Source organism: Cryptomeria japonica, chromosome 2 (genome assembly GCF_030272615.1).
Source record: "Cryptomeria japonica chromosome 2, Sugi_1.0, whole genome shotgun sequence".
Classification (NCBI taxonomy): Eukaryota; Viridiplantae; Streptophyta; class Pinopsida; order Cupressales; family Cupressaceae; genus Cryptomeria; species Cryptomeria japonica.
The window spans coordinates 491,560,904-491,575,971 of NC_081406.1; the positions used below are offsets into that span (position 1 = coordinate 491,560,904).

Sequence of the window (15,068 nt, forward strand, 5' to 3'; positions counted from 1 at the left end):
TCAAATACAAACTACTTTCTTGAAGACTTGATATTTATCTTCTGAACTATTCCATAAGGACCTAAGGTATGTGCAGATGTAGCAAAGACTTCTAGGATTAAATCCAGTGTTCCACGGATGGTGGGGACGGGGAGACGGGGGGACGCGGGGACGGGCTTCGGGGACGGGGGGACAAAGGGAAAAAGTTTCGGGGACGGGTTTCGGGGACAGGGGGACTTGGGCCTGGGAGGGGGAAACGCGTTTCCGTGGAACACTGATTAAATCATTAGATACTAACAACTTGTGAATCAGCAAGGCTTCCCTATGACATTTGTCAAAGTCACTTGGGTGACTAGTAGGCCTTTGTCATATTCTCAAAACTCGGTGATAGCTAGTATCTTGTGATTTCAGACATTATAATTTCTCCTATTGAGTTTCTGAGATTCTATATCTTTATCATTTTCTGAGCAACCCAAAAAAATCAACTTTTCCTGAAAAATTTCAAACCCTAGCAACCCCTCTGATCCAACCTAGGAAACTTCAACTTTGATTCCAGTAAAATTAAAAATTAAAAAATCACCCAAAATAAATTCACTCTCTCCTAACAGAATATTCTTGAAGCCCTTTCTTTCCAGTTAAAAAATAAGAAAATATGCAGTTGATTCCTAAGATATTTGACTTCAAATGTATTATATTTTTGTTATAGAATATGGAGTGTGAGTCTGCTTGACCTTGTTGCTCGAAACAATATAAAGCTCTAAAGGACTTCTGATAATCTTTTCTACTCCATGCATGATCATTCCAGTCAATTATGTGACGTACTCAGAAGCTCTCCACGGAAAAAATTGGCATGCATCAGCGAGAGCAGCCACTGCATGTGTTGGTTTTATTTTAGATTCCTCTCCATTTAAGTTAATTTGCATTATATTAATGAATCTACTGAGAGTTTGATTATGTGTATTGGCTAACCTATTGATTTTCTTGGTGAAACAGCAATTGGAGTCAAGGGAACCCTTCATGCAACAAAAACTATTCATTTTGGTCACTCATAACAAGGTCCATGATCTTATTGTTAGAGAATGAGTGTTTATCTGAGATAAGGAATAACATGCAAACAGCAATAACTTTATCAAGAATTCTTAAAGCACAAAAATACGAAGAAACTTAATGTGCATAACAGAAAAATAATTTAGTTCACTGAGTAAGAATTATATTGGGAGATTGAGCATATCTTGTGATTTCTAAAATGTCAACCACAATGTGAGTTTAGGTATTGACTGTTCTATGTCTGATTTTCAATCTAATTGCAATATTATATTTAGACACCAACATATTGCAGAAATATTTTGGGCTAAGGAGCAATGCAAAAACTGTAATTGCAACCAAACATTAGCCTCGGAGATGAGGTTGTGTAACATTATTAGGAACAACTAATGCATTCATTATTATGTCAAGTGCATGAAACTATCAAGAAAGAATACTTAAATGTGATTAATGCAACTATATTCTTTTCTACAATTGTATTTATGAACTCAAAATAAATATTTCATTATTTTGTCTTCTTAGACAATTGTTATCAAATTAACAATCATTGCTTAGATTATTAATGAAGGCAATAGGAATTAACATAAAACAGAGAGATTTCATAAATATGGATTTGGGAGAACTAATTTGCTCACTTTAGGTTTCATAGTGAGAACAAAAATTATAGAGAACACTGATGCAAATGCAATAAAGGGAAAGGAAGAGTCATCCTTACTTATACTTATGCACTTTAAATAAGGATTCTGGTATTTCTCCAATGAGGTTATTAGAAGAGAGGTCCCTGGAAAACATCCACCCAGGCATGTGTTAAAGTTCTACCAAAGATATATCCAGATGATATGCATAAATTGAGAATTTGGGACACCTCTACCAAAACAGAGCAAAAGTTAATAAACTAAATCTATAAATAGAGAAAACGTTGATTCTTCAGTTAAAGAACACTCTGTTTTAATACTAAAGACTGATTACCACAAAATCATCAAAAAGAGGGTATGTAGGCATTGCCTTTATCTAGAACTAATACCATACAAAATGTGTCAATTCCATAAATATTTCCTTGTCATCTCTTATTTTCATTCCACTTTCTTGCTATCAACATGAGTGTAGATCTAAACAGAAAAATAGACAGACTGCTACAGAACACCCCATGAAACTTCAAATAATAAGATAAAAGGTAGTAATAACAACCACAATAATATAATATAGAGACCATGCAAATTCAACTTTAAATAGCCATCTTACTGACAGTTCAATTAAATTTTGAATTGCTGACAGAGAAGGTGGAATCACTCCGCTAAGATTGTTGTGTCCTAGTACCCTGTTCACATAAAGACCATTAGCTTGAAAAGATGCTTCAGTAAAACTAATAAATAACTTGTTGACATTTCATTGAAATTACATCCCCTCAGATCTTTAGCTTATTCTTATAATGTTATGAAAGTTTAACATAATAAAGAAAAACTTAAAAACTATTACATTTATTCAAATGGTTTTGAAAAAGGTTTGCAACAACTCCAAGGACAAATGACTTACAGGTATTGAAGATTTGAAAGCTTGCCCAAAGAACTTGATATATTTCCAGTGAGGTGGTTGTTTGCTAAATTCAGGTTCTGTAGACTTGTCATGTTCCCAAGTTCAGGTGGTATTTCACCTGTTAGATCATTACCTTCTAATGTCCTGCATGATACAAAGTAACATGTAAATTTGTATGATATCACAAACATCTGGTCTGTTGTGACAAACAAAATAGAAGCTGAAACAACTACTTTAAGTCTCTTTATAATTGAGGTTTCTCATATTTGTGCCAATTGCAACATATGAGGGTTGAAAGGTACAGACTAACTATACTGTGATGTACAACAACAAAAGTTCAAGCAAAAAAAGAGACCATGCGATCTCTTTGCAATAGCATCTGCAGAAGGAAATAAATAGTGTTAAACAAAAAAGAGATCACATGGCCAAGTGACTAGTCATTCTCTAAACAGGAAATAAATTGCAACAATCAGCATGATTGCAAAATTTGACCAAATATTCTCAGCATTTGAAAGGGATATTTAAATCCCTGAAAGAATTTTAATGAAAAAAACAACACTCATTTAAACGAACCTAGCTATTTATGAAAACTGACAAACTAAAAGGTAACTGCAAATTGAAAAAGACCAGAATAGTGGAATATCCATCCATCATCATTTCTTCTAGGTTTAGCTAAACTCAAAGCAAAGGAGAAAATACCCACTCTCAGCAATTGGCCTTATAACACTCGCATTTTGTTGATGAATTGCCCTTTAGAATGCAATTTCCCTGGCCCTGAAGTGGATTGATTCCTCTAGGAGTGTGGGAAGCAACTTTGAGAACCAACAGCCCTCTCACTCTGAATGTAATAATATATGGACTATGTATTTTAACAGTATAATCTCTCAAGATGGAAATGGTGTACGTGTTGTTCTTGTGTGACCTGATGGCATACGTTTCAAATTCACTTTCAAGTAGAAGTTTGATTTAACTAACAATGTATCAAAGTATGAGACCTTGCTCCTTGGCTTCAACATAGCTTCCAGGTATGTTATAAAATGGTTAAGTGTGCATGGTCATTCTAATTCAGTTGTGTTTCAGGTCAAAGGTTTGTATACAGCTAAAGAAACAAGACTAATGATGTATAGAAACACATATGGGATACCATAGAAACGTTTAATGCTTTCGGCATCCAATGGCTGTGCATTACAGAAGAGACACTTGCTATCATGACCCCAAAGTTTGATATCACTTCGACAATAACCTAATGCACATACAGTGTGGAGTCTCTATCTAGGCCAAGCATCCCTGATAATGTACATAGCTAGCAAATTCTCAATGATGAGAAGCAGATCTATCAATTCCTAAACTAAATAAATGATGAGAGTGTTAATTTGATTGGCAGCCTTTCGTTGAAATTGAGGAAGGGAAAGAAACACCATTAGAGAATGAAATCATCCAGCTTAAGACCAATGCCAATCCAAGTGGTCTTAAAACTTGAAAGAATGATAGTGTTGATTGTACAAGACAAGAAGCAAACCAGTAAGTGAAGATGACATAGAGAGTGTTAACTTGGGATGAAGCATCTCCAAGGATGGTTTACATAGGCAAGAAGCTAAAACCAACAGAAAAAACAAGTTTTGATCACATTGTTGAGGTAGTTCAAGAAGTGCTTTGCATGGGCATATGATCAACTAAAATCTTACAAGGAAGACTTGTTCTAACATAAAATCCCCTTGCAACTTGATACAAATCCCTTTAGGCAAAAACAAAGGCCCGTCAAATTAGACTTGTTTTCCAGTTAATGCGTAGTTTGATAAGGAATGTAAAATGGATAGGAGAAATCTAATAGAGTCAAATAAAACAAACTTTGACATTAAAGCCTACAAGCAGATTCTAAAGAAGAAAAAAGCTGATTTTATTATCACATGGCAAGAGGAGCTAATTTTCCTTGGTAAAAATAACCCCAAGTCATTTTGGAAGGAGCTTCAACCAAGAAATAAACAAACTGAAAATAATATCACAGCCACTCAGTGGTTTGATTATGCTAGGAAACTTTATGAACAAAAAGGTGAGGTGTAGCCACCACCCTTGATCAACAGTACGACAAATCTTTTCACCATGGAGGAGGTCGAGATAGGTGTAAAGAAGTTAGGTGTTGTTAAGGCAAAGGACTTGATGGAGCTTCAAGTGGAGTATCTCAAGTGGGGCATGAAATCGCTTGCTCCTCGCATTACGAAAATCTTCAACAATATCAGCCAACAAGGGTTCCCTAAAGATTGGACTATCAGTCTTGCAATACCTCTTTTTAAGAGCGGCGACGTCAATAACCCCTCCAATTATAGGACAATAATGATTAATCCTTCGTTTGCAAAACTATTTGGCAGCATAATAGAAAATAGAATCAGCAAATGGGCTGAAGAAAAGCATAAACGTGCTAAAGGGCAAGCTAGTTTTAGGCCAAAACACTAGATAGTTGATCACTCTATCACTTTGAGGCACATTATCGAAAAAGGGTGGGAGAACAAAGATGAAGCTTTTTGTTGCTTTGTTGATATTAAAAAGGCTTTCGACAATGTCCCTAGGGACAAGCTTTGGCTCAGAATGGAAGAGTTGGGGATTCCTATACATCTCAGAGCTGCTGTTCAAAGGGTGTACAAAGAGGTGAAAGTCAAAATCAGAACTTCAGCCGGCATTTCAGAATGTTTTAGGTTGATATCGGAGTCAAACAAGGTTGCCCTCTGTCACCTACTTTATTTGGCTTATATATCGACAAGCTGGAAGAGTGGTTAAACATGCATAATGGTGAAGGTAATCAGTTGGGAGTATTTGTTATAAGGCTGCTCCTTTACGCAAACGATCTCATTCTGATTGCCAAGTCTGCCTATGGTTTACAAGAACATTTATTTGTCCTCGAGCGCTTTTGCAAAATGGTGGGAATGCAGGTCAATATCAGCAAGACTAAAGTTATGGTTTTTTCTAATATTAAAAAACAAAACCAGCATAAGTTCTATTTTGAAGGCAATATACTTGAGGAAGTTGCGGAGTACAAATATCTTGGCATTGACTTCAACAAAAAGCTAAGCTGGGAAGGTTGTAGAAAGAAAAGAACGTTAGGCGGATGGAAAGCATTTTATGCTCTTCAAAATAGGTGCAGAGAGGCCAAGGTTTGGGATTGGAATACTACTCAAACTCTGTTTGGTCTTTTAGTTTTGCCAGTTGTCCTTTATGGGTGTGAATTATGGGCCAGCACCACTTCAGCCTCACAATGGAAACAAATCGAGGGAATTCAAAAGCGTTTGATCACTAGCAAGTTCAAAATCAAAAGCAGTGTCTCATATGATATCATGCTAAGTGAAATGGGGGCTGCCCCTATTGAGGCACTTGCTATGGTGTGTCTCATAAGCTATCTAAAAAGAACCGAACAAATGGAAGAAGGTAGATGGCCTAAAGTGGTCTTCAATGATATATTATGCAAAAGGAAAAAGACGTGAATGCAACAAAACATCAAGTGGATGAGTAAATGGAATATCCATTTTAATATGTGTCCCACAAATAACAAAGACATAAAGGTCTTTGTTATGGATAAATTCTACAAGAGGAATTGGGAAAATGGGCTTGGAAGGAAGAAAATTTATTATATCAATGAGTTCAATCCCACATGTGATCAACTTCAAAAAGCGTACATCGGAGCCAACATTTCATGCAGAGCTAAAATTCTTATTGCTCAGCTGAGAACCAACTCTCATCAACTACGTTGTGAGACCGGGCGTTGAAAGAGACTAAAAGAGGCTTGAGAAGACAGAGTTTGCACTTTTTGCAATTTTGGGAACATGGAAACTGAACAACATTTTATTTTAGAATGTGATGCTTACAAGGACAGCAGGGACAAATTTGTTGATATTTTATCTGATTGCTCTTGGCATAGCCTACTCAGCGAGGAGTACATTGAGAAGTTGGGAGTGCTCTGTAAATGTTATTGCAATTTCCAATTTAATAAACAAGTTATATGTTTGACGGTGTATTTCAAGTTTTGGTATTATGACTATGACAATAATATTTTTCTTTTGTTTGCTGCAGGTATGGAGGATGAACATGTATCGATTTCAATGTCATCTCCTTTATTTTGAATGATGTATAAATAGTAAGATAGCCACGATCAAGTGGCGCCTTGATCGGACGTGTCCGACCAAGATGTCACTTGGTCGTGACTCTTACAACCATCAACCAATCCATAATGATAACTAATCGGTGCTATTGTAAATGATAACATATCTATAAACATACCCGATAATGAATCGGTATCATTGTTAATGGTAACAGATCTATAAACATACCCGATAATAAATCGGTATCATTGTTAATGGTGACAGATCTATAAACATACCTGATAATGAATCGGTGTCAAAGCAAATGATAATGGATCAATATAAACACACCGATAATGAATCGGTTTAAAGTAAACAATAACAATAACTGTTAGCATTATATGCTATTGGGTTAATACCCCAATAGTATATTAATGCCGATTCATATATGAATCGACATTAATATGCTATCGGGTTACTAGCCCGATAGCATTTAGATTGACGCTTAACATGGTTAAGTAGGTCGTCAATCTAATCCAATATCAATATCATAATTATGATCAATGTTATAGTCTGATAAACATAAAGCATGAATGAGCAAGCTAATAACAGAATAGAGGAGATTAATGATTTAGGAGAGTCTTATCTTGCAGAAGCTACTAATGCATTAACACTCCCTCTTAGCTTTGGAAGATAGATAAAGTAACCTGCATCACATTTCTTTTCCATAATGTCAATCTCCAAGAATATATATCATCTATACATATGATATGAAGTACCATCAGGACATAAGATACAAATATAGAACATCACTCTAAGTATGTGACATAGAGTATCACCCAACCATGTGATATAAAAGATTCATTATTTTATTATGACAAGATATCACCTAAACACGTGATATCAGTATTGCCTAAACACGCAATACTAAGGATAAACATATGAGGATGGTTAAATTCTCATCTTATCCAGATTGTAATATGTGCACAAACATTTTATACAAATGTTTTATCACAATACCATCATGGCACATCCATGACATACCAGAGATCCAACATGATAACTGGTTTGAGAATCATAAGATCGTCACCTTATGATGTCTGCATACAAGTGTTCATAATCTGAGAGATCATCACCTCTTAGATATAAACACAGGGGGTCAAACCCAGAATGTCCCAACATGACAAAAGAAGTTTACACATTAAACATCTTATTAAAGCAGATTACCTTTCTATCATACCTAAACCTTTTCTGAAGTGATCAACCTTCACTCTGGAAAGTGGTTTGGTCAGAATATCTGCAGTCTGATCTCATGTGCTAACATATTCCAATTTGATCACATTTTTGTCTACCATGTCTCGCACATAATGGTATGAGATCTCAATATGTTTGGATCTATCATGGAACACTGAATTCACTGAAAGTTTTATGCAGCTTTGATTGTCGCAATGGATGATAGTAGGTTTCATAGGTTCACCAAACAATCCCACAAGTAACTTTCTAAGCCACACTGCTTCTCGGGCAGCCATGGAGGCTGCAATGTATTCGACCTCGGTGGAACTTTGCGCTACAGAAGACTGCTTTCTGCTGATCCAAGATATCATGGCTGATCCCAAACTGAAGCAGCACCCAGAGGTGCTTTTCCGATCAGTCACACTTCCAGCCCAATCTGAATCTGTGAATCCGTGTAGATTAAGATCAACTTTCTCATACTTGAGACCAAGATTTAAGGTGCCTTGTAAATATCTCATAACGTGTCTTAATGCAACCAGGTGTATCTCCTTTGGCTCACACATAAACTGACTCAAAGCATTTACTGCATAGCAAATATCTGGCCTTGTATTTACTAGATACATAAGAGACCCAATCATTTGCCTGTATAGAGTGGGGTCAGTAGAAGGTGATTCTACTACTGCTTCTTTAAGTTTATGAAGATTAGTTTCCATTGGAGCGGTCATGGGTCTGCAATTTAGCATTCCAAATCTCTTCAGGATGTCCAAGGTATACTTGCCTTGGTTTAGAACAATGTTATCAGAATTCTGCCATACTTCCAACCCTAGGAAATAGTGAAGGAATCTCAAGTCCTTCATATCAAATTTTTTGGATAGCTCTTTCTTGCATTGATCTATAAGGTGATCTTCTCCTGTGATTAATAAGTCATCAACATATAAAATCAATATTAGCATATCACCTTTATTCTATTTGTAGTAGAGATTAGGATCTGCATCATTTTTAGAGAAGCCTAGTTTTGATACATATGTGTCAATTCTTTCATACCAGGCCCTAGGAGCCTGTTTAAGCCCATATAGAGCTTTCTTGAGTCTACACACATGAGACTCTGCATGATGAATCTCAAACCCTTCAGGTTGCTCTAGGTATACTTCTTCAGATATCTCTCCATTGAGAAAAGTTGTCTTTACATCCATTTGATGTACCTTCCATCCCTTTGCTGCTGCAATGGCTAGCACAGTCCTTACTGAGGCATATCTGGCTATAGGAGCAAATGTTTCTTCATAGTCTGTTCCTTCCTTTTGAGAGAACCCTCTGGCTACAAATCTTGCCTTATGTTTTTCAATACTGCCATCTGCTGCATGTTTGATCTTAAAAAGCCATTTAGAAGAAACAACAGATTTCTTAGTTGGCCTAGGAACAATCTCCCATACATCATTTTTCATTATGGATTGATACTCTTCAGACATAGCATCCTTCCATACATGATGTTTAAGGGCATCTGTTACATTGTCAGGTTCATTTTTAGATAGATCATTCATAAGAGCAACATAGCTAGTAAATTTATTAGGCCTTTTGCTTTCTTTGAAGGTTCCTGAAGGAGCAGCAAACCCCTAAGCTTCTTCTACTGTTTTGGTGGCCCATAGTGGTCTTTTCTTGAGGTTTCTAGGTGAGTGTTCATTTTCATTTTCAGTTTCATCTAGGTTCTCCCTCTGAAACTCAGGTGCAGGATCTTCATCTAAGTTAGAGGTAGGGATTTCAGGTTCTATGAAGCTCTCAGCTCTTTTGAAGGCTAGGTCCTCCTCAAAGATTACATCCCTACTTAGTTCAATATTTCTTTGACCAGGTACATAGATTCTGTAAGCTTTGGAGGTTTCACTATATCCTACAAGCAATCCTCTTTTTCCAGAAGGCTCTAGTTTAAGTCTTTTTTCTTTAGGTACATGGATATAGACAGGACATCCAAATATCCTAAGGTAGCTGATATCTGGCTTAATTTTAGTGAATACTTCCTCAGGAGTTTTGTCTTCAAGATGGGAGTGAGGGCATCTGTTCTGTATATATACAGCGGTGCTGGATGCTTCTGCCCAGAGATTTCTGTTAAGGTTTTGATCTAGAATCATGGCCTTGGCAGCTTTGACTATAGTCCTATTTTTCCTTTCAGCTACCCCATCTTGTTGGGGGTTATAAGGTATAGTGAGCTCCCTCTTAATCCCATTATCTCTACAAAATTCTTTAAACGAATCTAATGTGTATTCTCCCCCATTGTCGGTTCTTAGGGTTTTAACTTTGTTTCCTGAGTGGTTTTCAGTTAGTGATTTAAATTCTTTAAACCTAGAGAGGATCTCTTCTGATTCTTTATTTTTCAGAAAGTAGATCCAAGTCTTCCTAGAGTAGTCATCAACAAATATTACATAATACAAGAATCCCCCTAGAGAGGATACGGACATAGGTCCGCATACATCAGAATGAACTAACTCTAGAATTTTACTAGTTTTCCTAGTACTCTTTTGGAATGTACCTTTGGTATTTTTACCTAGGGCACATCCTTTGCATGCCTCTGAATGATCTTGCTTTAACTTGGGTAGACCTGTGACAAGGTTTCCCATTGAAGATAAAGCCCTAAAATTCAGATGGCCTAATCTTCTATGCCAAACTTCATTTAGATTAGTGGCTTCATGGATTAGGGCTAGGTTGGGTTCCGTGCACAGCTCATACAAATAGCCCCATCTCTGTCCAATGGTCTTTGCCTTTTTGATTGAAGAGTTCTTTGGCCAAGCCAATACTCTGTTGTCCATAAATGTCACTCTATATCCGTTATCTTCCAATGTCGTTATAGAGACTAGATTCCTTTTGATGTCGGGGACATATAGTACTCCTTCGAGCCGCAAGGATATGCCTGTCTTCAATTTGATGGTGCAGGTTCCTATTCCTCTGACTGGATGTGTGGAGTCATCTCCGATGGTTACGTCCTCATCACTCTCCTCTGTCATGGAGTCAAGTACTTCTCTGAACCCTGTGATGTGCCTGGATGAACCACTGTCAATCACCCATGAGTTGATCTTGTTAGAAGCTTGGCTTGTGAGTGCAGAGTAGAATACATATTTTCCGGAGTCATCTTCCCCTTTAGTCTTCCTACTTTGGCAAATGTAGCATGTTTCTTGGTTCTTTCCAGACACTTTGCAACATAGTGTCCGAACTAATCACATCTGTAACATTGAATGTGAGATAAGTCCTTCTTTGAAGTATTCTTGCCTTGACGACCTTTTCTCTTTCTAAACTTGTTCTCCTTTAAGATCATCTGAATTCTGAATTTCCAGGCTGAAAAGTCATTGCCACCTCTGAGTCTGTCTTCGGATCTGATAGTGCTGGCCATTGGAGAAATGTGATGTAGTATATAATCTTGTTCTTAAATTTGTTTCACGAAATTGAATAGCCTCAAGTTCGATCAACTTGGCTCTAATACCATGTAAATGTTATTGCAATTTCCAATTTAATAAACAAGTTATATGTTTGACGGTGTATTTCAAGTTTTGGTATTATGACTATGACAATAATATTTTTCTTTCGTTTGCTACAAGTATGGAGGATGAACATGTATCGATTTCAATGTCATCTCCTTTATTTTGAATTATGTATAAATAGTAAGATAGCCACGATCAAGTGGCACCTTGATCGGACATGTCTTTTAGACATGTCTGACCAAGATGTCACTTGGTCATGACTCTTACAACCATCAACCGATCCATAATGATAACTAGTCGGTGCTAGTGTAAATGATAACAGATCTATAAACATTCCTGATAATGAATCGGTATCATTGTTAATGGTAACAGATCTATAAACATACCCGATAATAAATCGGTATCATTGTTAATGGTAACAGATCTACAAACATACCCGATAATGAATCAGTGTCAAAGCAAATGATAATGGATCAATATAAACACACCGATAATGAATCGGTTTAAAGTAAACAATAACAATAACTATTAGCATTATATGCTATCGGGTTAATACCCGGATAGTATATTAATGCCGATTCATATATGAATCAACATTAATATGCTATCGGGTTACTAGCTCGATAGCATTTAGATTGACACTTAACATAGTTAAATAGATCGTCAATCTAATCCAATATCAATATCATAATTATGATCAATGTTATAGTCTGATAAACATAAAGCATGAATGAGTAAGCTAATAACAGAATAGAGGAGATTAATGATTTAGGAGAGTCTTATCTTGCAGAAGCTACTAATGCATTAACATGCTCATCGTCAACTTGCACAAGAAAAGAAATGAGTTACCGAAGTTGGTTTAATTTGGCAGGCTGTCCCATAGGCTATGTTTAGCCTCGTGGACGTTAAAAATTATCTATCTGTTGCTGTTGTTCTACTTCCCAAAAAAGTCATGGATATGAACAGCTTATTCCTTTCTTTAGAAAAGGATTGCAGAATGCTGAATTTAAATATTCCACCATAAAGAAACATAAGTATGCTCATCTCAAAGCTGTTAAGAACTTCAATTCTTACCTCATAAGGGAAAAAAAAATCATTGCAAATGTGCCACATACAGCTGTAAGGGGCATATTTGCTCATCAAGAGGCTTTTGGCAAGAGCTGCAAATGGATCAACAACATTCAAGAGTATGGGCATGGTGATACAAACAACAAAATTGGTTAGAGGTCAAGGCCTGGTCAAACCCATGGCTAATGCAAATTTAAAGTCAACTGAAGTACACATTAAGTTCTAACCTTGAATGTACTCCTTGTTTTTTGAGTGGTAACCAATGGTATAAAGATGTGTATTATTTGGAAAATGCAGACTTTCCTAAATTGAATGAGAATCAGCTAAAGAACTTAAAGCTGGCAGCCTAGAGCGATGTGCTAGTGCAAAGTGAATTAATGTGGAGGAATCATGAGGGGTTGTGGCTAAAATGCTTAGATCAAGATAAAGATAAATTTATTAATGTCCAACAAATGACCACAAACGGGTCAAAGGGAGTGGAGGTTACAAACGAGGAAAGCAGCCACCAGCAAGGGCACCAAACGGTGCCCGCAAGAAACACAACAAAAGCTAACCAATCACAACACCGAGGGCAGAGACCAGCCAAGCAACCCTAGGGGGTTGCAGCATAGGAGAAAAACCTCAAGACTGAGGGATAAGGGCGATGCCTCTGAGTGATCCGAGTCTGACTGGAGGAAGGGGATCGATGCATGGTCGCTCTGCAGGGTTTCACCAATCTGGAGTGACTGGGAGAGGTAGCCAACTGTCTTTTGTCCATTAAGGTTGTGAGGGAGAGGTAGAAATCCATTAAGGTTGTGAGTGTCACCAAGTAATTATTGGTGGATAATTTATGGCAAAGACTATTGCTCACAAAGTGCAAAGGGCAGACAGTGATGGCCTACACCATTCAGGAATGTGACCAAGTTATTAAAAAAAAGTGATGCTTGCCAAAGGTTTTTAGGCAAAATGAAGCTTGCAAGTGCCCTTCCCCTCACTTCCATATCAACTAAGGCTCCATTTCAGCAGTGGAGTATGGACTTCATAGGGAAAATTGTAAAAAGATCAAGCAATGGGTATAAGTGGATTCTTGTGGCCACCAACTATTTTACCAAGTCGGTTGAAGCAATTCCCACTAAAAATACAACATCACAAGTGGTGATTGACTTATTGCTTTATTAGATAGTCACAAGGTTTGATGTGTCCACAAGAATAATAGTTGATAGTGCAATGTGTTTTAGATCTCATGACCTTTCTGACGTGTTCCAAATATGCAATTGTTTTTTCACATTCATTTTCATAACATCCACAGCATAATAGTCAAGCTAAGTCTAGTAACAAGGTTCTCATGAAGATAATCAAGAACACATTGGAAGCCAACAAAAAAATAGTGAGATGATAAATTAAAGTTTGATGATTGGGTTGATAGAACAACATATAAAAGATCCTTTGGAAGAAATCACTTTGAATAAATCTATGAGTCTGAAGCCAAAAATGCCTATCAACCTAAAGTTAACGGTTTACAAGCAACTACATGAGATGTAAAGACAAGAAGTTGATGCTATCACCCATAGAATTCATGATCTAACTGAGCTTGAGGAAGTAAGGATAGCTCATGACAGAAATTTGAATGAAATATTTGTTTGATTAAAGATCATCTCATAGGTGCTTTCAGCCAAGGAATATTGTTCCCATGTGAAATGCTAGATTGGAGGAGAAAAGGGAGCATAGAAAGTTTGAGGCCCTTTCGGTAGAACCATATGAAATTGCAAACAATTGTGGCTATAATACTTTTCATCTCAAGAGTTTGGACAAAGAATTCATGGAGCTGCTTGTTCATGGCCGGTATTTAAAACCACAGTTCCACGGAGTTTCTTGACAGGGGGGTGGGGGCACCAAGGGCCTAAGTTTGGGGACGACAAGGAGACGGCAGCAGGGGGGATGGCACAAATACATATAGTACTTGAAAATTAGTTATAAAAAGGTGTATAAGGAATAAGTATAAAAATTGTAAATGAAACTTTGGCATACTACATAACGTTTAAACTAATAAACATTAAAAGCATGACAATGATTGCATTGAAAATTGAACATTAACAATGGTGGGCAATGTTTTTGAACTTTGGGAGCAAACCAAGTATAAGTACAAGAATTGCAAATGAAACTTTGGCATACTAAGTGAAGTTTAAACTAATAAACATAAAAAACATGGCAATGAATGAATTAACAATAACAATGGTGGGTGGAGATATGGGGTCAATGGGCAGTGCCACTTGTGGGGATTTGGGGCAAAGACCCCAACAGGGTCAAGAGGGGCACAAATAAGGCCTCCAAAACCTCACAAACCTTCATTACAAATGTCATTTTCACAAATTTATCACCTTTTTTTGTTTTTAGTTGGAGTTTCTAACTAGGGGCCACAAGAGACTCCTAGACATCCTGGGAACGTCTTGCCATCCACGACATCTCAATAGTAGTGCGACAATCCCCAAATCGCCACATCCTGAAAACATGGGGTTTTTTTTTTTTTTTTTGTTGTTTTTTTTTGGGGGGGGGGTGTTGGGACATGTCCCCACGGAACAATGTTGAAACACTATCTCTTCGTGGATCAACTACTTTGTTGCTTGTACATACCCTTTACCTTCATTCTTTCTTGTGCAACCATTGCTGCTATTATGCCCATGATGAAGTGTTGGTCATCCTTTTG

At 37.0% G+C, this 15,068-nt stretch overlaps 1 protein-coding gene across 13 annotated transcripts in view; it reads right to left on the bottom strand.

The window, feature by feature from the left end:
* Positions 1-15,068, bottom strand: part of LOC131873647 (LRR receptor kinase SERK2-like) — a 101,455-nt gene that overhangs the window by 54,929 nt on the left and 31,458 nt on the right. For all 13 annotated transcript variants that reach the window (XM_059216670.1, XM_059216669.1, XM_059216677.1 and 10 more), the window contains 3 exons: positions 2,557-2,700; positions 2,270-2,341; positions 1,739-1,804 (listed from right to left, as the gene is read on the bottom strand). In XM_059216670.1, coding sequence (XP_059072653.1) covers positions 1,739-1,804; positions 2,270-2,341; positions 2,557-2,700 — 282 coding nt within the window. The remainder of the gene's footprint in view (positions 1-1,738; positions 1,805-2,269; positions 2,342-2,556; positions 2,701-15,068) is intronic.